General features: G+C 52.0%; 1 protein-coding gene across 1 annotated transcript in view; it reads right to left on the reverse strand.

Moving 5' to 3' along the window:
- The window catches only part of ADPRHL1 (ADP-ribosylhydrolase like 1), a 52277-nt gene that overhangs the window by 27117 nt on the left and 4712 nt on the right, over positions 1-20448 (reverse strand). Inside the window, exons 2-4 of the mRNA XM_003731916.7 lie at positions 16983-17147; positions 7165-7290; positions 2373-2513 (exon numbers count right to left, since the gene is read on the reverse strand). Coding sequence (XP_003731964.2) covers positions 2373-2513; positions 7165-7290; positions 16983-17147 — 432 coding nt within the window. The remainder of the gene's footprint in view (positions 1-2372; positions 2514-7164; positions 7291-16982; positions 17148-20448) is intronic.

The following is a 20448-nucleotide window of genomic DNA, read 5'->3' on the forward strand; positions in this document are numbered from 1 at the left end:
AGCCACAGAGGGCGGGAGCTGTGCAGGCTGCTGGGTGGCTGTCAGGCCCGAGGGACACATGCGGATTGCACGCGGTGACGAAGCACAGACTTGTCTGCCCAGCTGTGGTGGAGAGTGCAGGGAGCTGGAGGGCTGCAGTAAGGAGGCCATGCTTCTGCCACAGAGCTCCAGGCCATAGGGAGGCCAGGAAGGCCCTAGGCCAGGACCTGGACGAGGTTCATGGGCACCCGGGACTCGCAGGCCCTCCGAAACTTGGGGCCGACTTGGTTACATACAAGTAAAAGTGTAGGCCCTTCAGAGTCTTGTTCAGTGAAATGAAATTGGAAGTGAAAGATGCAGAAATAAGAGGGCAGTGGCCACAGGCACATCCCATGAACCTGCAGGGCCTGAAACTCCTGGCGGAGCGTCGACGTGGACCTGGGCGCAAACACCCGAGTCAGCAGGGTTTGGCCAGTTTGGAAACAGACGTCGAAACAGAAAAGCAGAGAGCGAATCTGTGAACTGTCCTCACTGCCTCCCTGCAGACGGGCCATGTCAGGTGGACTGGTCTCCCGAGGGTGTCCCCAGGACTTCTGTCCTCTGGGTGATTTTAGGTGCTCTGTTAAAAACGGTTCTGTGTCAAGGGAATTCATAAAACTCTGGGTTAAACAAGTTTGAGATTACATAGATTTGTTTGGAAGACTGTTTCTCAGAGCTTTAAACGGGTATCTGTGCACTTCAAATCCCTAAGAGAAAGAAGAAAGTTTTTTGAAGAACAGTTGGAAACATTCCAGGAACACAAAGCGGAGGAGGTTTCGCTGGTCAGATGATTCCGACTGTTCTTCAGAAAACGCTTCGAGGAAACCATTTTGAACACCAGAGTTCAGGGAGAGCGTTCGTTAATATACAGTGAATTCGGTAATGGTGTGGCCCATGCCCTACGGCTCACCTGTTCCAAAGACGGGTTAGGACGACTCTCCTGGGGTTGTGGAGATGGCTTAGCCCAAGACTGCAGGCAACAACCTCGGAAGAAACCCGGGTGCCACAGCTTGGCCGGCCCCCACCACTCCCACACCCAGCAGTAATGAGGATGAAACCACCAGAAATAAAATGTGCTGTGGCCGCCAGGGGTGCTGGCAGTCATGCTTTCTGAGGACGACCACGCTGCGGGGGACACAGAGCAGCGACTCAAGCAGGTGCTGACTTTGTGTGGACACTGACTTTTTGCTCCCATCAGCACAGGTTTGGTGGCTGAGCGGCCCCCGAACCATGTCCAGGCAGATATCCATGGCTATACCCCTCGTGGAAAGCTGGGCACCAGCCCCCACAAGGCATTTTAGAACAGGCCCCTGCACCTTGCAGGGGAAATAAAGGGAGTCACTGGTTTTTCTGTTTCAAGAAGACATCAGACCCAGTGTGGTGGCTCATGCCAGCAATCCCAGCTCTTTGGGAGGCTAAGGTGGGTGGATCACTTGAAGTCAGAAACTCGACAGCAGCCTGGGCAACATGGTAAAACACTGTCTCTACTAAAAATACAAAAAATTAGCCAAGCATGGTGGTGCACACCTGTAATCCCAGCTACTTGGGAGGCTGAGGCAGGATAATCGCTTGAACCTGGGAGGCGGAGGTTGCAGTGAGCTGAGATCACATCATTGCACTCCAGCCTGGCAACAGAGCCAGACTCAATCTCAAAAAACAAACAAACAAACAAAATCAAGAACACTTCAGCCTCAAGCTTTTTGAAAAATAAGCAAACTTTATCCTATATTCAAATCCTCCCTCTTTCTCCAGGACAAACTGGATACCTTATTTCCGATTTCCTCAACAATGACTGAATGAAGCTGCCTGTGCCCCTGCTGCCACCCGCTCCCCTCTTAGAGGGCACCTTCCATGGGGTGGAAGAATCTTCTGGAATGGCCACAGATTTCCTAGTCCCACACCTGCTGTCCCTGCATCTGGCCAGCCTCATGGGGCTCCTGGGGAGAGGGCCCAGCCCTGAGCTTGCCCAAAGTGGCAGAAGCAGAGCTCTCCCAGGGCTCACCATGGGTCTCACTCACAGCCCAAAGGCTGCCAGTAGCTTGGTGCCTCAGGGTGGGGTGGATGGGGACAGGTGGACCCACTGGAGGCAAACGTCCTCTGGGGCACAGGTCTCTGAGGCTCCATGTGGGGAGGCAAAGCCCTCCCAGGTGAGGGCAGAGGCAGACTGGTCAGGAGCAGTGTCAGGCTTGCCTTGTGAGGCCAGCTCTGCTCACATGGCCCGGACGGCCCTCCCAGTTCCATCTAAGAGCGAACGTGCCTTGAAGTACTGGGGGCCGATGGAGGGGCTGAGTCTGTCCAGATCTGCTCTGCATGTGGACTGGCCAGGCCCTGGCCGGGGCCGGGGAGCTGCTCACCTGCTGTGTGCCGAATGGTCTTCCTGCAGTACTCTTCTGCCAGGGGCACTGCCCTCAGCATGTCTCTCCCCCACTGGACCAGCGGCTTTCCTTGTGCGGCAAACGACACAAACAGGGCTGTGCACAGGGAGCCCAGGAAGCCTGGAGGGGCAGGGAAGAGAGAGAGGCACCATCACCTGGGCCACCTGGGAGGGTCCTGGGCCACTGGACATGTCGTATGGGACCCCTGGGGAAGAGTTTGCTCCTTTTCTGTCTTATCCATGTTCTGGTGCACAGTTCAGCTGTAATAACCATGTTTATACCGTGGATGTTCTCCATCCTCTCTAGACCTCCCCATCTTCCCAGACCAAAGCTCTGTCCCCACTCCACTCACCCCATGGCCCTCCCCAGCCCTGGGCCACCCCATTGACTTTTCTGTCTCTGGATGTGACCGCTCTGGGCTCCTGCTCCTTATGGAACCACATGAGATTTGTCCCTTTGAGGGACAAATGTGGCGATTTCACTCAGCATGCATCCTCAGGTTCACCCGTGTGACCCTGCCACGTGATTTGTCCCTCTGTGGCAGGCACCATGCACTCACACACATTCTCAGGGTCACCCACGTGGCCTGCCAGGCTTCCCTTCCTCTCTGTGGCTGAATCACATTCCATGCACAGATGAACATATTTTTGATTGCCCGTCATCTGCATGTGAACGCATGGGCTGCCTCCGCCTTTGGCTGTTGGGAACACCGTGCCTTGTAGACGGTTAGCATCTGTGGCCGGGGATTATCAAATAACGAGCCGGTGCAGGTGGAATGCTTAGATGGGGCTCTCCTGACTCAAGAGACCCTGCAGAGCTCTGGGGCCATCGTGCCCACTGGGGTGGTTCCTGTGAAGGGCCAATTCACGCGCCCTACTGGTGCCTGGGGCTTTTCTCGTCTGACTTCTGGGCGTTAATTAGCAGCCAGTGAGCTCATCAGCACAGACAAGCTCAGAGTTCATCCCAGAGGCATCTTCTCCCCTATTTTCTTTGGTATGTGAAATTTTACAACTGTTAACTGAAAACAAAAACAAAAACGTGTGTGTGTGTGTATTTTAATAAAACATGGTTAGGGAAGAAGCCAAGTCTGGGAGGCCTGTCCTGGTCCATCTTCCAGGGCTGTGGGGAACGATGGGGCCGGGGCTTCTGGGTGTAGATACTGAGCTCGCCCTGCGGTCCACATAGCCAGCCTGGTGCCTCCCTGAGCAGGTGGCACTGAACGCGCAGCTCTGAGGGAACAGCCACGTCCAGCCCCACCAGGTCCCATCCACCCGCCGCACAGGCCTCACCAGACGCTAGTGTGGAAGCCATTGGACAGGACTTGGAAGAGACTGATTTACTCACAATGATCCTGGCCATAATGAGGCTAACAATGCCCGGGGCTGGCAGGACAGTCCTGGAAATCCCGTGGTCACTGTCCAAGTGGAGACAGCCCCAGGGAGGTCGCCTCTTCCAAAGACATAAGCTCCCTCCTCTCACTGCCAGCCATCGTGGAGACTGCAGTGTGTGGGGCAGTAGTGGAAGGAGGAGAAGTGACAGCCATGGTACTCGTGATGTAGTTTCAGAGACACAGTCACGCAAGAGGACCAGTGAGGCCGTGGCACTCGTGATGAAGCTCCAGAGATGCAGTCACACAGGAGGACCAGTGAGGCTGTGGCACTCGTGATGTAGCTCCAGAGACGCAGTCACACGGGAGGACCAGTGAGGCCGTGGCACTCGTGATGTAGCTCCAGAGACACAGTCACGGGAGGACCAGTGACGGCCGTGGTGACAGTATCAGTAGCCACAGCAACAAGGGCGGTGGTACTCGTGGTGCTCATGGTGGGAACCGTGTGGTACCAGTGACTGCAGCAGTGGCTGTGGTATTATGGTAGTACTAGTGACGGTATCATGTGGACAATCCAGTGATAGCAGGGGTGACAGAACCAGTAGCAGTAGCCATACTGGTGATGGGAGTACTGGTGATAAAAGTGGAGCAGCAGTGGCACTACTGGTGGCATTGGCAGTGGCACTAGTGGCAGCAGTGGCAGTGTTGCTAGTGACAGCAGCAGTAGGGTTGGTGCGGTGCTGTTGATGGGAGCAGCCGTGGCAGGGGCAGTAGTTACAGCACAAGTGGCGATGCAGGGGAGTGATGGCCCATGTGTGCCAAGCCTCGTCCCACTGGGCACTGCTCCCAGTGCATCATTGTGCCACTCAGTCTTCATGAGTGCTTGTGGAGGGCACGATGATCACCCCACTTGTGGACAAAGTGCGTGGGGCTGAGAGGTTGTGTTGTTTAATTTTGGAGCCGTGTTAGCTTCAGAAGGGTTGGTTCTGCTGGGGACCCGGTGGGTGTGTGTGAGGGCCACGCCCACCCAGGAAAGGGGCAAGCCCGCTGTCGGGGTGCCACTGGCTAGAATGTATTGCTGTGTGCATTCTGACCTTCCACTTCTCTGTACACAGGGGCTGTGACACTTCTGTGCCAGGCTGTCATGGGGAGCAGATGACTCTCAACCCAGGCTGGGCCCAGGGTGAATGGCCACTCAACACGGCCACTCCTTGGAGCACAACCACTCCCGACAGGCCATGCAGAGATGGGCCGCAGAGACGCTTTCCAGTGGCTTTCAGGCCACTCTTGGAGGCACAAATCAGAGCCTCCCTTGGCCTGGCAGGAGGGCTGCAGCAGTGGCAAGTCTATGAATTGTTCTTAAGCCCAGGGCTCTGGCCCAGTCCTGACCTGGCCTATGGCTCTGCCTCTGCACAGCAACGCTGCAGCTCTGGGCTCCTGGGAGCATGCAGTGCATGCAGCTCCAGGCTTGTGGGAGCCTGTGGCAGGCGGATCACCTGAGGTCAGGGGTTCGAGACAAGCCTGGCCAACAGGGTGAAACCTCATCTGTACTAAAAATACAAAAATTAGCTGGGGGTGGTGGTGCACACCTGTGATCCCAGCTTCTCGGAAGGCTGGGGCAAGAGTCACTTGAACCTGGGAGGCAGAGGTTACAGTGAACTGAGATCGCACCACTGCACTCCAGCCTGGACAACAGAGCGAGACTCCATCTCAAAAAAAAAACAAAAAAACAACTGTGGTTCTTGCTGCCAGAGGTGGTTTGAAAATGGAAAAGGGAGTGGAGTTAAAAAGCACTTTGAAGTGTCAATTTCATAAAATCAAACCCTTAAAACATTTTTGTTCATTATCATAGAAATATATAAATGATTCAACTATTAAACATGTGAAATAATTTTTTTTTGAGACAGCGTTCACTCTGTCACCTAGGCTGGAATGCAGTGGTGCAATCTCAGCTCACTGCAATCTCCGCCTCCCGGGTTCAAGTGATTCTCCTGCCTCAGTCTCCTGAGTAGCTGGAACTACAGGCGTGCACCACCATGACAACTAATTTTTGTATTTGTTAGTGGACATGGGGTTTCACCATGTTGGCCAGGCTGTCTTAAACTCCTGACCTCAGGTGATCCACCCGCCTTGGCCTCCCAAAGTGCTGGGGTTACGGGTGTGAGCCACCGCGCCCAGCTGTGGAGGTTTTAATTTTTAATTTGCATCCAGTTGTACCACTTAGCTAGCAGGAGTCCAGCATGGGCTCCCTTCCAGGCCTCTGACTCTGCCCCACCGTTTGGGTCACATGCCTTCCCTCTTACATTTTAACAATTTAGCAAAGTTGCCTGTGAGTCCATGGCTTAGGCCATCCGTCCCCAGGGTAGTAAAGGCGCCTGGTTTGCCACAGACTCGGTGGTGGCCAGGCTGGCAGAGCTGCGTGTTGCTTGAAGGCAGGTTGCTTGCTGCTGCTCTCGGGGAGTGGGGGGCAGCTCTGCCCTCCTCGTTGGGATGCCAGTCACAGCAGATACTGAAAGGTAACCTTGAACGAGGATAGCATGGCTGTGGGCTGCCTTTGAATGTGCATGAGGCTGGGACGAAGGGCTGATTGCAGGTGAGAAGTTGAGTCATTTTTGTTTCTTTAAAATGGAAGCTGACAAGCCACCTCCTCATTGCCTTTCAGTCACGCCCCAAAGTCAGGTGCTGCTGCAGCCACCCCAGCCTGGCCTCCCAGAGGCCTGTTTTCCACAGGACAGGCTGGGGATGGGCACAAACCCCAGCGAGCAGCTGGCCACCTGGCACAGACCACAAGGAAGTGCCATGTTAAGGGGGCAACTATGATCCAACCCATTTCACCCTCACACAGACCCCGATACGCAGGTGTAATTCACACGTGGCAGTTGCCCCATTACAGGTGAGGAACCTGCGGCCCAGAGGGTGGAGGTGCTCCAGTGGCTCCCATGGCTCCCGTGGCCTGTCGGTGGTGGGGCCCGCCCAGTGCACGGCAGGAAAATGCAGGAAATACCACAGAAACCCCGGTTCCTGATCTCACCCGCACCCAAGCACTGGTGTTTTTTATTCCTTTGTTCCAACATGAAAGGTATCAAAACCCCTGAGAGTTCTTTCCCTGGCAGTTTCTTCAGTGTCACCACACTTACTGCCAATCCTGCTTTTGGGTTGAAAACAGATCTTAGCAAAGCAAGAGGTTAAAAAATAAGCCACCTCCCTCAACAAATAAAAAAGCGGTGTGATCCCACGAGATTTGCAGCCCAGTGCCCAAGGCAGGAGACCTTCACTGAAGGCACGCGGCAGGTGCAGGGTAAGCTTCTGTCTCCTTTAACCAGATGTGCAGTTGGCCGCAGCTCCAGGCCCCCACCCCTGCCCCACACTAACTTGTGGGATGGTTGTGGGTCATCCAGCCACACTTGATGCTGACCTCCCCCCATCCCCCCGCCCCGCACTTACCTGTGGGATGGTTGTGGGTCATCCGGCCACACTCGATGCTGACCTCAATGAGGGTCTCCAGCCGCTCGGGCTTCCAGTACCGCAGGCCGATGCACATGGCCTTCGTAGCTGCTCCAAACCCCGAGCCTATGTGGAGAAGGAAGACCTGGTTTAGACTTCTGCTCCAGGAATCCCACCTCTGGCCATCTAGCTTTCATGAATAATTTTAAAAGTGTGCATAGTAACACATTCATCAGAGTGTAGTTGAAATGAGGGAGGCGTAGGCAGCCCGCTCAGGTGCCTGCAATGGAAAGGAGATGGGACTAGTTTGGTTGCGTGCATGTATCGAGTGTTAGTCACTAGTTCGGATGCGTCTGTGTTGGGTGTTAGTCACTAGTTCGGTTGTGTCCGTGTGTCGGGAGTTACTCAGTCACTAGTTTGGTTCTCAGTTACTAGTCCAGTTGCATCTGTGTGTCAAGTGTTAGTCACTAGTTCGGTTGTGTCCGTGTGTCGGGAGTTACTCAGTCACTAGTTTGGTTCTCAGTCACTAGTTTGGTTGTGTCTGTGTGTCGGGCGTTACTCAGTCACTAGTTTGAATGTGTATGTGTGTCGGGCATTACTCGGTCACTAATTTAGTTGCATCCATGTGTCAGCCATTAGTCACTAGTTCGGTTGCGTCTGTGTGTCAGGTGTTTCTCAGTCACTAAAAGCAGAACGCTTGGTGGCCTAGGGATATGCTCGTGATGCGCAGGATGCTTTCAAGGTTTTCCTTGTAAAAACAGTTTCATTGAGTTATAACTACATACAACAAACTACACATAATTAAACATGCACGATCCTGATTTCTATGCAGGTGTACCCAGCACCCAGGTGCAGCGTGAACTCCTCTGTTGCCCCAGAAGCTGCTGGTGCCCTTTGCAGTCCGTCTTCCTGCCTCTCCTCAGCCACTGCTGCGGCCGTGCGCATTACTCCTGTGTCCCAGGCCCCGGGTGAACGGAATCAGCAGAACATGCTGTGCTTTCCACCTGACTCCCATCACTCTGCATAACCGCTCTGAGAAGTGCCCAGGTTGCTGTGGATCAATAGCGATTTCTTCTTATAGCTAAATAGCTCCCTGTTGCATTGATCTGCGTGACTGCTCTATCCGCTGACACGCGGGGGATGTTTGGGTGCTGTCCAGTCTGGGTCTGAGGTGAGGTGCCAGATCCTGGTGTGGACAGAGGCTGCCTCTTCTCTTGGCAAATGCCTAGTGGCGGAGCCTCCAGATCACGTGGTGATGAATGAACTTTTTTGTTTGTTTTTATTGTTTGAGACGGAGTCTTGCTCTGTGGTCCAGGCTGGAGTGCAGTGGTGTAATCTCAGCTCACTGCAGCTCTGCCTGCTGGATTCAAGCAATTCTCCTGCCTCAGCCTCCCAAGTAGTTGTGATTACAGGCGTGTGCCACCATGTCCGGCTAGTTTTTGTGTTTTTAGCAGAGATGGGGTTTCACCTTGTTGTCCAGGCTGGTCTTGAACTCCTGACCACAGGTTATCCACCCGCCTTGGCCTCCCGAAGTGCTGGGATTACAGGCATGAGCCACTGCACCTGGCAGAATGTTTAACTTTTAAGGAAACTGCCAAATTGGTTTCCAGAGTGGCAGAATCCCTTGGTGTCCCTCGAGCAGATCTATCACATCCCTGACAGCACTCACTCGCTATGCTTTTTAAAATTTTAGCTTCTTTTAGGTATGTGATGATATCTCATTGTGGTTTTATTTGCATTTTTCTTAGGACGAAAGATGTTGAGCATGATTTTGTGCTTACTGGCCACCAATATATCTTCTTTGGAGAAGTTTTACCCCATCTTTTATTCTTTTCCAAAAATTTTTGACAGGCCTGATGCAGTGGCTCACACCTGCAATCCCAGCACTTTGGGAGACCAAGGCAGGTAGATCACAAGGTCAGGAGTTCAAGACCAGCTTGGCCAACATGGTGAACCCCGTTTCTACTAAAAATACAAAAATCAGCCAGGTGTGGTGGCAGGCGCCTGTAATCTCAGTGATTCAGGAGGCTGAGGCAGGAGGATCACTTGAACCCAAGAGGAAAAAGTTGCAATGAGCTGAGATTGTGCCACTGCACTCCAGCCTGGATGATAGAGCAAGACTCTGTCTCCAAAAAAAAATTTTTTTTTTTAGTAATAGAGTTGATGTCTTTCTATGTTGCTCAGACTGGTCTCCAATTCCTGGTCCAAGCGATCCTCCCACCTCGGTCTCCCAAAGTGCTGGGATTATAGGTGTAGGCCACTGCACCTGGTCCTCTTTCCCCTTTTTGTCTGGGGTTGCTTGCTTTCTTCTTCTTAAGTTGTAAGAGTTCTTTGTGGGTTCTGGATTCAAGTCCTTATCAGATATCTGCTTTGCAAATATTTTCTCCCAGCTTGCACTTGCCTTTTCATTCATTAAATAGAGTTTCTGGAGTGCAGAAGAATGAATTTGGGACATATTCCTATTCTTCAATCTTTTGGAAGAGTTGTGTACAATTGATATTATTTCTTCCTCAAATGTCTGGAGGAATACCCTATGAAGCCATCTGGGACTGAAGCTTCCTTCCTTCTCCTCTCTTCTCTTTTGTTGCCCTGGCTGGAGTACAATGGCACGATTTCAACTCACTGCAACCTCTGCCTCCCGGGTTCAAGTGATTCTCGTTCCTCAGCCTTTTCAATAGCTGGGACTACAGGTGTGCACCACCATGCCTGGCTAATTTTATTTTTAGTAGAGACAGGGTTTCACCATGTTTGCCAGGCTGGCCTCCAACTTCTGACCTCAGGTGATCTGCACATCTTGGCCTCCCAAAGTGCTGGGATTACAGGTGTGAACCACTGTGCCCAGTCTGGCCTTGCAGTTTTCTTTGTAATTGCTTTTTAAAATTTGTTTGTTTGAGATGGAGTCTTTCTCTGTCACCCAGGCTGGTGTGCAATGGCATGATGTCGGCTCACCGCAACCTCTGCCTCCTGGGTTCAAGCAATTCTCTTACCTTAGCCTCCCAAAGTAGCTGAGATTACAGGCGTGCACCACCATGCCCAGCTAATTTTTGTATTTTTAGTGGAGACGGGGTTTCACCATGTTGGTCAGGCTGGCCTCGAACACCTGACCTCAGGTGATCCACCCACCTTGGCCTTCCAAAGCATTGAGATTACAGGCGTGAGCCACTATACCTGGCCTTATAATGTCTTCCATAAGATGTAATGCTATTTACATGATCTATTTTCTCTTGAGTGACCTTTGGTAGCTTATGTCTTTAGAAAAATTTGTCCTTTTAATCTAAGTTGTTAAATGTATTGGCATAAATTTCCAGGCTCTGTAGTGCTTTTACTCTCTCATGATTCATACCATTTGTCTTTCTCTTTTTCCACATCAGTCTAGCTAAAGGATTATCAATGTTTTGATCTGAAAGAACCAGCTGTGGTTTCATTAATTTGGTCTACTCTTTTTCTGTTTTCTATCATCGGTTTTCACTCTGATCTTCACTATTTTCTGTGTTTCTCTTTTTTTGAGATGGAGTTTTGCTCTTGTTGCCCAGGCTGGAGTGCAATGGCACAATCTTGGCTCACTGCAACCTCTGCCTCCCGGGTTCAAGCAATTTGCCTGCCTCAGCCTCCCGAGAAGTTGGGATTACAGGCATGTGCCACCATGACTGGCTAAAATTTTATATTTTTAGTAGAGATGCGGTTTCTCCATGTTGGTCAGGCTGGTCTTGAACTCCTGACCTCAGGTGATCCGTCCGCCTCCCTCCCGAAGTGCTGGGATTACAGGTGTGAGCCACTGTGCCTGGCCTCATCTGCTTTCTTTCAGTTTAATGTGCTATTAAACTGGTTTTCTGGTTTTTAAATGTGAAAATGGAAGCCAGTGATTGGAGACCTTCATGCTGAAATCAGTGCCTGTAACTGTGGGTTTATCTGTTTCTCTTCATGGCATTGTTAGCTTTTGCTTCATCTATTCTGAAGATCTGTTCAGGTACAGAGACACTTAGGCTTGTTATGTCCCCCTGATGAACTGATTCATTTGCTGTCATGAAATTGCCTTCTGGCCGGGCGCGGTGGCTCACACCTGTAATCCCAGCACTTTGGGAGGCCAAGGTGGGTGGATCACGAGGTCAAGAGATCGAGACCATCCTGGTCAACATGGTGAAACCCCGTCTCTACTAAAAATACAAAAATTAGCCAAGCATTGGGATGCATGCCTGTAGTCCCGGCTACTGGTGATGCTGAGGCAGGAGAATCAGTTGAACCCAGGAGGTGGAGGTTGCAGTGAGCTGAGATTGTGCCACTGCACTCCAGCCCTAAGCAACAGAGCAAGATTCCATCTCAAAAATTAAAAAGGGTATTTCTTATAAGCAGCACATAGTTGGGAGCTGGGACCTGCTTCTTCATCTAATGTGACAACCTGACTGTTATTTGGGGGTCTTCAGACCATTGGCATTTGATGTCATCATTATTATCTTGATTGTTTTCTGCTTGTACTTTCTAGTGTTTGCCCCTCTCCCCCCTTTTCCTCCTTTTTCGGGTTGACGGTTTCTCAAATGATTCCGTTTTATCTCTTTCATTGGCTTCCTAGCTCTGTTTTGTGATTTCCGTGGTGGCTTTTGGGTTCATGGTGTCCGTCTATATCTCACTTCAGGCTCTTCCCGTGGCTGATTCCACTACACACAGTGTGGGAGCCTCACCTTTCCCATTCCAGCCTTCATGCTATTGCTGTTGCACATTTTACTTATATTTTATAAACCATACAGTTCATTATTATTTTAATGATCTTTTTTTTTTTTTTTTTTTGGGACGGAGTTTTGCTCATTACCCAGGCTGGAGTGCAATGGCATGATCTCGGCTCACCGCAACCTCAGCCTCCTGGGTTCAGGCAATTCTCCTGCCTCAGCCTCCTGAGTAGCTGGGATTACAGGCACGTGCTGCCATGCCCAGCTAATTTTTTGTATTTTTAGTAGAGACAGAGTTTCACCATGTTGACCAGGATGGTCTCGATCTCTTGGCCTTGTGATCCACCCGCCTCGGCCTCCCAAAGTGCTGGGATTACAGGCATGAGCCACCGCACCCGGCCTATTTTTAATTATCTTTTAAAGACATTTAAATAACATGTTTTAAAATTTTACACATTTCCCCACACAGTCACCATTTCTATGATACTCTATCCCACTGCATCACTCTGTGTCCCTATCATGCTCCATCCCCCCACCACATGGGTCCATGTCCCTATCATGCTCCATACTCCACCGTGTGGGTCTGTGTCCCTATCACGATCCATCCCCCACTCACGTGGGTCTGTGTCACTGTCATGCTCCATTCTCCCCCGACATGGGTCTGTGTCCTTATCATGCTCCATCCCCCTCTGACGTGGGCCTGTGTCACTATCATACTCAGTCCCCCCACGTGAATCTGTGTCCCTATCATGCTCTGTCCCCCAGCACTGGTCTGTGTTCCTATCACGCTCCTTCCTCCGCCGTGTGGGTCTGTGCCCCTATCATGCTCTGCTCCCACCTCGTGTGGGTCCGTGTCCCTATCATGCTCCATCTCCCTGCGCGGGTCCATGTGCCTATCACACTCTGTCTCCCCACGCAAGTCTGTGTGTCTATCACACTTTATTTCACTGCGTGGGTCTTTATTTGCATCCAGTGAGGTTTTCCTTCTGTCTGAATGACTTCCATTAGAATTTCTGTTACATGACTCTGATTCTGTGGGTGATGAATTCTTTCAGCTTTTGTTTGTCTGAAAAAGACTATTTTGCCTTCATTTCTGAAAGATATTTTTTTCAGGGTGTAGAATTCTAACAGGCCAGGCATGGTGGCTCACACCTGTAATCTCAGCACTTTGGGAGACTAAGGCAGGATTGCTGAAGCCCAGAAGTCAAGACCAGTCAGGGCAACAAAGTGAGATCCCATATCTACAAAAAAAAAGAAATAAGAAAAATAGACAAGGGTGGTGGCGGCACACATCTGTTGTCCCAGCTATGTGGGAGGCTGAGCACATGGACTGCTTGAGCCCAGGAGGCTGATGTTGCAGTGAGGCGTGACTGTGCCACTGCACTCCAGCCTGGGTGACAGAGCAAGGCCCTGCAGCACCCCCAGAAAGAATTCTAGGTTAAAGAGTTGTTTCTTTTCAGTGCCTTGATGATGTGGCTCCAGTCTCCTCACTCACATCGCTCTGCCAAGACCTGCTGTCATCATTACTGTCGTTTCTCTGTACGTGACGTGTGTCCTCCTTCTGCCTGCTTTTAAGACGTTTCTTTCGTATAACTTTAGAGCAATCTAATTACTGTGTGCCTTGGTGTCATTTTTTTCATGTTTCTTGTGCTTGGAATTGATTTTCTTGTATCTGTGGGTTTACAGTTTTCATTAAATTTGGAAACGTTTCGATGGTTATTTCTTCTAGTATTTGTGTTGTTTTGTTTCCTCTGTGTTGAGGATACATGCACATCGGGCTGCCTTAGGTCACCCATGGGTCGCTAATGCTCCTTTCATACCTCAGATTCTTTTTCTTTGTGTGTCTCACTTTGGATAATTTTTGCTACTTTGCCTGCAAGTTCATTAATCTTTTCTTGGAAATGCCTAATCTGCTATTAATCCAGCCAATGTATGTTAAAGCTCAGACACTATAGTTTTTATTTCTAGAAATGTGAATTGGGTCTTTTTAAAAATTCCTTTCATGTTTCTACTTAACTTTTTGAACACATAGAATATCTAGCATCTTATGTCCTTGTCTGCAGATTCTGATGTCTATGTTGAGTCTTTATCAGTCTGGATTTATTTTCCTTCTCATGAACTGGATGCTCTTGATTCTTTGCATGCCTCATATGCTGTTGCATCCTGGATATTTTTATACTCCTATAACTATTTTTGGTTCTTGTCTTTGGATACAGTTGATTTACTTGAAAATAGTTTGATCCTTCCAGGTTTTGCTTTTAGGATTTAAGTCTTGGTTGGGTGTGGTGGCTCATGCCTCTAATTCCAGCCCTTGGGAGGCTGAGGTGGGCAGATTGCTTGAGCTCAGGAGTTCAAGACCAGCCTTGGCAACATGGTGAAACCCCATCTCTACAAAAAATACCAAAATATTAACTGGACATGGTGGTGTGCACCTGTGGTCCCAGCCAGTCACGAGGCTGAGGTGGGAGGATTGTTTGAGTCTGGGAGGTCAAGGCTGCAGTGAGCCATGACTATGCCACTGCACTCCAGCCTGGGTGACAGAGTGAGATCCTGTCTACAAAAAGTAAAAATACACAATTAAAAAAAAAAACTTGGCCAGGCGTGGTGGCTCACTCCTGTAATGCCAGCATTTTGGGAGGCCACGGAGGATGGACCACGTGAGGTCAGGAGTTTGAGACTAGCTTGACCAACATGGTGGAACCCTGTCCTTACTAAAATATAACATTAACTTGCATGGTGGTGGGCATCTGTAATCCCAGCTACTCAGGAGGCTGAGGCAGGAGAATTGCTTGAACCCAGGAGGTGGAGGTTGCGGTGAGCTGAGATTGTACCACTGCACTCCAGGCTGGGCAACTAAGCAAGACTCCATCTCAAAAGAAAAAAATGAAAGTTTGCTTTTTCAATAGATATCATTATGAAAACAAAAAGGCAAGGCATAGAATGGGAGGAAATATTTATAATACACAGAGTTGACAAAGGATTTGTATCCAAGATATATAAACAACACTTAAAATTCAGTAACAAACGCAGCTGGGATGAACCAGACACACTGGTTTTCATGTTGCTTTCTTCACTCATCTGTAGCAGAGGTTGCCCCATGTCTCAGTACACATAGATCCACTTCACTCTTTTTAATGGCTGCGTAGTATTCCATCATGTGGATGTGCTGCAATCAATTTTACCATTCTCCTACACAGGGACACCAGGCTGTTTCCAGGTTTTCCTAATGCAAACAATGATGCAAAGAGCATCCTTGTACACGTATCTTTGCTCACTTGCTTTTGTTTATCATCATCATGGGTCTTTAGACTTTCTGGAAGTAGAAGTACCAGATCAAAAAGTGTGTTCATTAAATCATTTTGATGGTAAATGCCAGATTTCCCTCTTGAGAGGTCACCCTGTCTTTACCCCTGTCCAGCAGGAAGCTGTGTACCTTCAGGAAGCTGTGTACCTTCAGGAAGCTGTGTGCCTATAGGAAGCTGTGTACCTTCAGGAAGCTGTGTACCTTCAGGAAGCTGTGTACCTACAGGAAGCTGTGTAACTTCAGGAAGCTGTGTACCTTCAGGAAGCTGTGTACCTACAGGAAGCTGTGTAACTTCAGGAAGCTGTGTGCCTTCAGGAAGCTGTGTAACTTCAGGAAGCTGTGTGCCTACAGGAAGCTGTGTACCTACAGGAAGCTGTGTACCTTCAGGAAGCTGTGTACCTTCAGGAAGCAGTGTACCTTCAGGAAGCTGTGTACCTTCAGGAAGCTGTGTACCTTCAGGAAGCTGTGCGCCTATAGGAAGCTGTGCACCTTCAGGAAGCTGTGCACCTACAGGAAGCTGTGCACCTACAGGAAGCTGTGTGCCTATAGGAAGCTGTGCACCTACAGGAAGCTGTGTGCCTATAGGAAGCTGTGCACCTACAGGAAGCTGTGTGCCTATAGGAAGCTGTGTACCTTCAGGAAGCTGTGCACCTACAGGAAGCTGTGTGCCTATAGGAGGCTGTGCACCTACAGGAAGCTGTGTGCCTATAGGAAGCTGTGTGCCTATAGGAAGCTGTGTACCTTCAGGAAGCCGTGCACTATCTGCATCACCGAAGAGCCAGCCCCAAGGCTTTTGTGGCTGGCCATCTACTTCTGCTCAAACTGCCCCTTCCACATGCCTAGAGCATGTTCCTCTTGGGAACAGGGCTGCCAGAGCAGCTCAGCAGGTCTTAATCTCTCACCATGGCTTTCTGGGGGCATCTGTGTCTCTGCCGCTCTGTCGGAGAACACACGTCATTTCACAGAAACCCCTCTAGCCTCTGGGCTTTTCCTTTTCTGTCTACCGAGTCTATGTTCTCCAGCCTGAAAGAGCTCTTTGGGGAGGGATTATACAGGAAGTGGGGCTGATCACCACAGTACTCACAGCACAGCAGGTCGGCCACCACCCATGCTTTGTGGATAAGCATGGAAGACTTGGGCCAGGCCAAGAGGAGCAGAGGCTCTTCAGAGGCAGACACTGGGGCCCTAAATACGGCTCCACCAGAAACACATCAAAGTGTTTTAGAGACATTCATGCAGACCACACAAACTTTCATTGATGTTATAACAGAAAAGACCAACATGAAGGGAAAACAGTGGGAAATAGCTCTTAAAATAAACCAGCAGTGGGGAAGCCGGGCATGGTGGCTCGCGCTTGCAATCCCAGCACTTTGGAAGGCCGAGGCGGGCGGATCACAAAGTCAAGAGATCGAGACTATCCTGGCTAACATGGTGAAACCCTGTCTCTACTAAAAAAAAAGATACAAAAATTAGCTGGGCATGGTGGCACGCACCTGTAGTCCCAGCTACTAGGGAGGCTGAGGCAGGAGAATTGCTTGAACCCAGGAGGCAGAGGTTGCAGTGAGCCAAGATCGTGCCACTGCACTCCTAGGCAACAAGAGCAAAACTGTTTCAAAATAAAAAATAAAGCCCCATGGGGAAGCCCAGTGCTACGTGGATGGGTGTTCCTTAAGGAGATGCCCCCGCAGGCCAGACTGACCGGGAGGGGCCCCCTCACATCAAAGGGACTCTAGGCAGATCTGGTCTCACCAAAGCCACCTGGAGATGCCGGGGGTTAGTGGGAGACAGTCAGGTAGGAAGCACAGGGGCCCCAGCAGGGTGGCAACAGGGGGAGAGGAGAGGATTTCCCTGACCCTTTTCGTTGAACGGTGTGTGCCAGGCGAGGAGGTAGTTATTGGGCTTCAGCTGAGCGCAGCCTTCGATGGTAGCTGGGTCTGGCCGGCGTTCTGGAAGCTTCTCGACAATTTCCACATAGCACCTCACCATCTCCCGGTACAGATCATCCAGGCACCAGTAGTCTGGGGAAGAAAGGGTAGGCAGACATCAGCGCGAACTGTGGCATGAGCTCTGGCCTTTCTCCCGTGGGGTTGGGCAGGCTCCCCAGGGCTCAACAGCCCCAGTGAGCTTGTGGCAAGGGAAGAGGCAGACCAGTGTCTTCAGGGAAGTGGAGAAAGGTTTGGGGATCTGTTCTACACAGCCCTGGCTGCTGAGGGAAGTTTAACATGCAAACAATTCACTGGAGATTTCATTCTGATTTCAGGCATTCTAGTTTGTTGTTGCACTTCTTATTCTAGTTACATGTGAGAATCTAGAAGAGCCCCACTGTGCTCATTTTCTAATGGTTCCATCCACGTGGCAACAAATGGAACTGAAACTGGCCTATGCCACGGGCTTGTAATGCAGACGGTGGAGGCCAACGCGCCCAGCTCTGGCTCCTTCTTCTCTTGCCGGAAACCTGGGTGCCACAGGGACAGCTGACACCAAGCAGCATCCCCAGCCCCATGAGCGGTGTTCTGGAAACAAGCGTGGGCTGGAGGCCCTGAAAGACCCTGGGGCACGAGGGTGAAGGAGCTGGACACACCAGAGACCTACTGTGTGCCCAGCATCACACCTGGGAGCCCAAACATCCTCCCTCAGCAAGGGCTGGTTCTTATTTGCCATTTTCCCTGATAAGGCTCAGTGAGCTTGTGTGTCTTGCTCAAGGCCAGAGCTGGCAAATGTGTTTGCTTGTAAGGCCTGAGCACTTCTGCGATTAACTAACATGTAGTGTGTGGATGGAGTCCACACAGCCTCTAAAATCAGAGCCCAGGTGCCTGGCCATGCCACGACAGGCTGTGGCAGGCAGATGCCTAGGTGGGGCCGGTGAGGGCGCCCCTCCCGACGGCCACTTCAACACCCAGCAGCTTGCTGTTATTCTATACTAAAGTTGTGCTCCACTCCGGGCTGCTCAGTTTTCCTTGGTGATGGATCCCCCACCTTTGGGGAGGGTAGGGGTGGGCATGAGCAGGGAGAGGGAGGGGAAGACAGGCCTGGCCCACTCTCCATGGGCAGAAATGGTACTTGGAAGCAAAAGACGTCCCGGCTGGTAGCCGGAGCCGCATCAGAGCCAGATGTCCTAATGCAGATGGGTTGGAGAGATTAGGAAGGGCACTTGGCAAAGTCACTCCCTCCTCCAGAACTTGAAACCTCAGCCCTATAGCTGCAAACCACCGGAGAGAGCGCTCAGGGCCCTGTGGCTGCAAAGCACCCGGGGAAGAGAGCCCCAGAGCAGGGACCTGTCGCTGCAAACCTCCAAAGAGAGCGTGCAGGACAAACTGCCACCAGACAAACCCCCGGAGAGAGTGCACAGGAAAAACCCCTGGGGAGAGCACTCAGGACAAACCCGGGTGAGAGTGCTCAATACATGCAGGACAAACACCCCGGAGAGAGCACACAGGGCCCTGTGGCTGCAAACCGGAGAAGGCTGAGGACAAGGACTGCATGTCATGTCCTCCTACCGGCCAGTTCCCCCACCCAGCCCAGCAGAGGCCTCTTGAGAGTGAAGGACAGTCCTGGGAGGACTGTCATGCGTGGCTGGCTGGCCTGTGCAGTGTTGCCTATACACATGATGTTGTGCTATGTACACAGTGTTGCCTACATACATGGCGTTGTCCAGTGTGCATGGTGTTGTCCTACAGGCACAGTGCTCTCACGGGCACAGCGTTGTCTAGACGCATGATGCTGTCTGCACTCCTGGTGCTGTCTACACGCATGCTGCTGCCCACACTTCTGGTGTTGTCTACACACATGTGCGGTCTGCACTCACATCCACACTCACAGTGTCATCTACACACCTGCTGCTGTCTGCTCTCCCCGTGTCTACAAGCATGCTACGGTCCGCACTCAGTGTCGTTTACACACGTGCCGCTGTCTGCACTCACGGTGCCGTCTACACACGTGCCACTGTCCGCACTCACGGTGCCGTCTACACATGTGCCGCTGTCCGCACTCACGGTGCCGTCTACACACGTGCCGCTGTCCGCACTCTCGGTGCAGTCTACACACGTGCCGCTGTCCGCACTCACTGTGTCGTCTACACACGTGCCGCTGTCCGCACTCACAGTGCCGTCTACACACGTGCTGCTGTCCGCACTCACTGTGTCGGCACGTGCCGCTGTCCGCACTCACGGTGCCGTCTACACACGTGCCGCTGTCCGCACTCACGGTGCCGTCTACACACGTGCCGCTGTCCGCACTCTCGGTGCCGTCTACACACGTGCCGCTGTCCGCACTCACCGTGTCGTCTACACACGTGCCGCTGTCCGCACTCAGTGTCGTCTACACACGTGCCGCTGTCCGCACTCTCGGTGTCGTCTACACACGTGCCGCTGTCCGCACTCAGTGTCGTCTACACACGTGCCGCTGTCCGCACTCACGGTGCCGTCTACACGCGTGCCGCTGTCCGCACTCACGGTGCCGTCTACACGCGTGCCGCTGTCCGCACTCAGTGTCGTCTACACGCGTGCCGCTGTCCGCACTCAGTGTCGTCTACACGCGTGCCGCTGTCCGCACTCACGGTGCCGTCTACACGCGTGCCGCTGTCCGCACTCACCGTGCCGTCTACACGCGTGCCGCTGTCCGCACTCACCGTGCCGTCTACACGCGTGCCGCTGTCCGCACTCACCGTGCCGTCTACACGCGTGCCGCTGTCCGCACTCACGGTGCCGTCTACACGCGTGCCGCTGTCCGCACTCACGGTGCCGTCTACACGCGTGCCTCTCCGCACTCACGGTGCCGTCTACACGCATGCCGCTGTCCGCACTCACGGTGCCGTCTACACGCATGCCGCTGTCCGCACTCACGGTGCCGTCTACACGCGTGCCTCTCCGCACTCACGGTGCCGTCTACACGCGTGCCGCTGTCCGCACTCACCGTGCCGTCTACACGCGTGCCGCTGTCCGCACTCACGGTGCCGTCTACACGCGTGCCGCTGTCCGCACTCACGGTGCCGTCTACACGCGTGCCTCTCCGCACTCACGGTGCCGTCTACACGCATGCCGCTGTCCGCACTCACGGTGCCGTCTACACGCATGCCGCTGTCCGCACTCACGGTGCCGTCTACACGCGTGCCTCTCCGCACTCACGGTGCCGTCTACACGCATGCCGCTGTCCGCACTCACGGTGCCGTCTACACGCATGCCGCTGTCCCCACTCACCGTGTCGTCCACATACATGCTGCTGTCCGCACTCTCGGTGTCGTCTACACGCATGCTGCTGTCCCCACTCACCGTGTTGTCTACACCCATGCTGCTGTCCCCACTCACCGTGTCGTCGACACCC

The sequence above is a fragment of the Callithrix jacchus genome, chromosome 1, assembly GCF_049354715.1.
Source record: "Callithrix jacchus isolate 240 chromosome 1, calJac240_pri, whole genome shotgun sequence".
Classification (NCBI taxonomy): domain Eukaryota; kingdom Metazoa; phylum Chordata; class Mammalia; order Primates; family Cebidae; genus Callithrix; species Callithrix jacchus.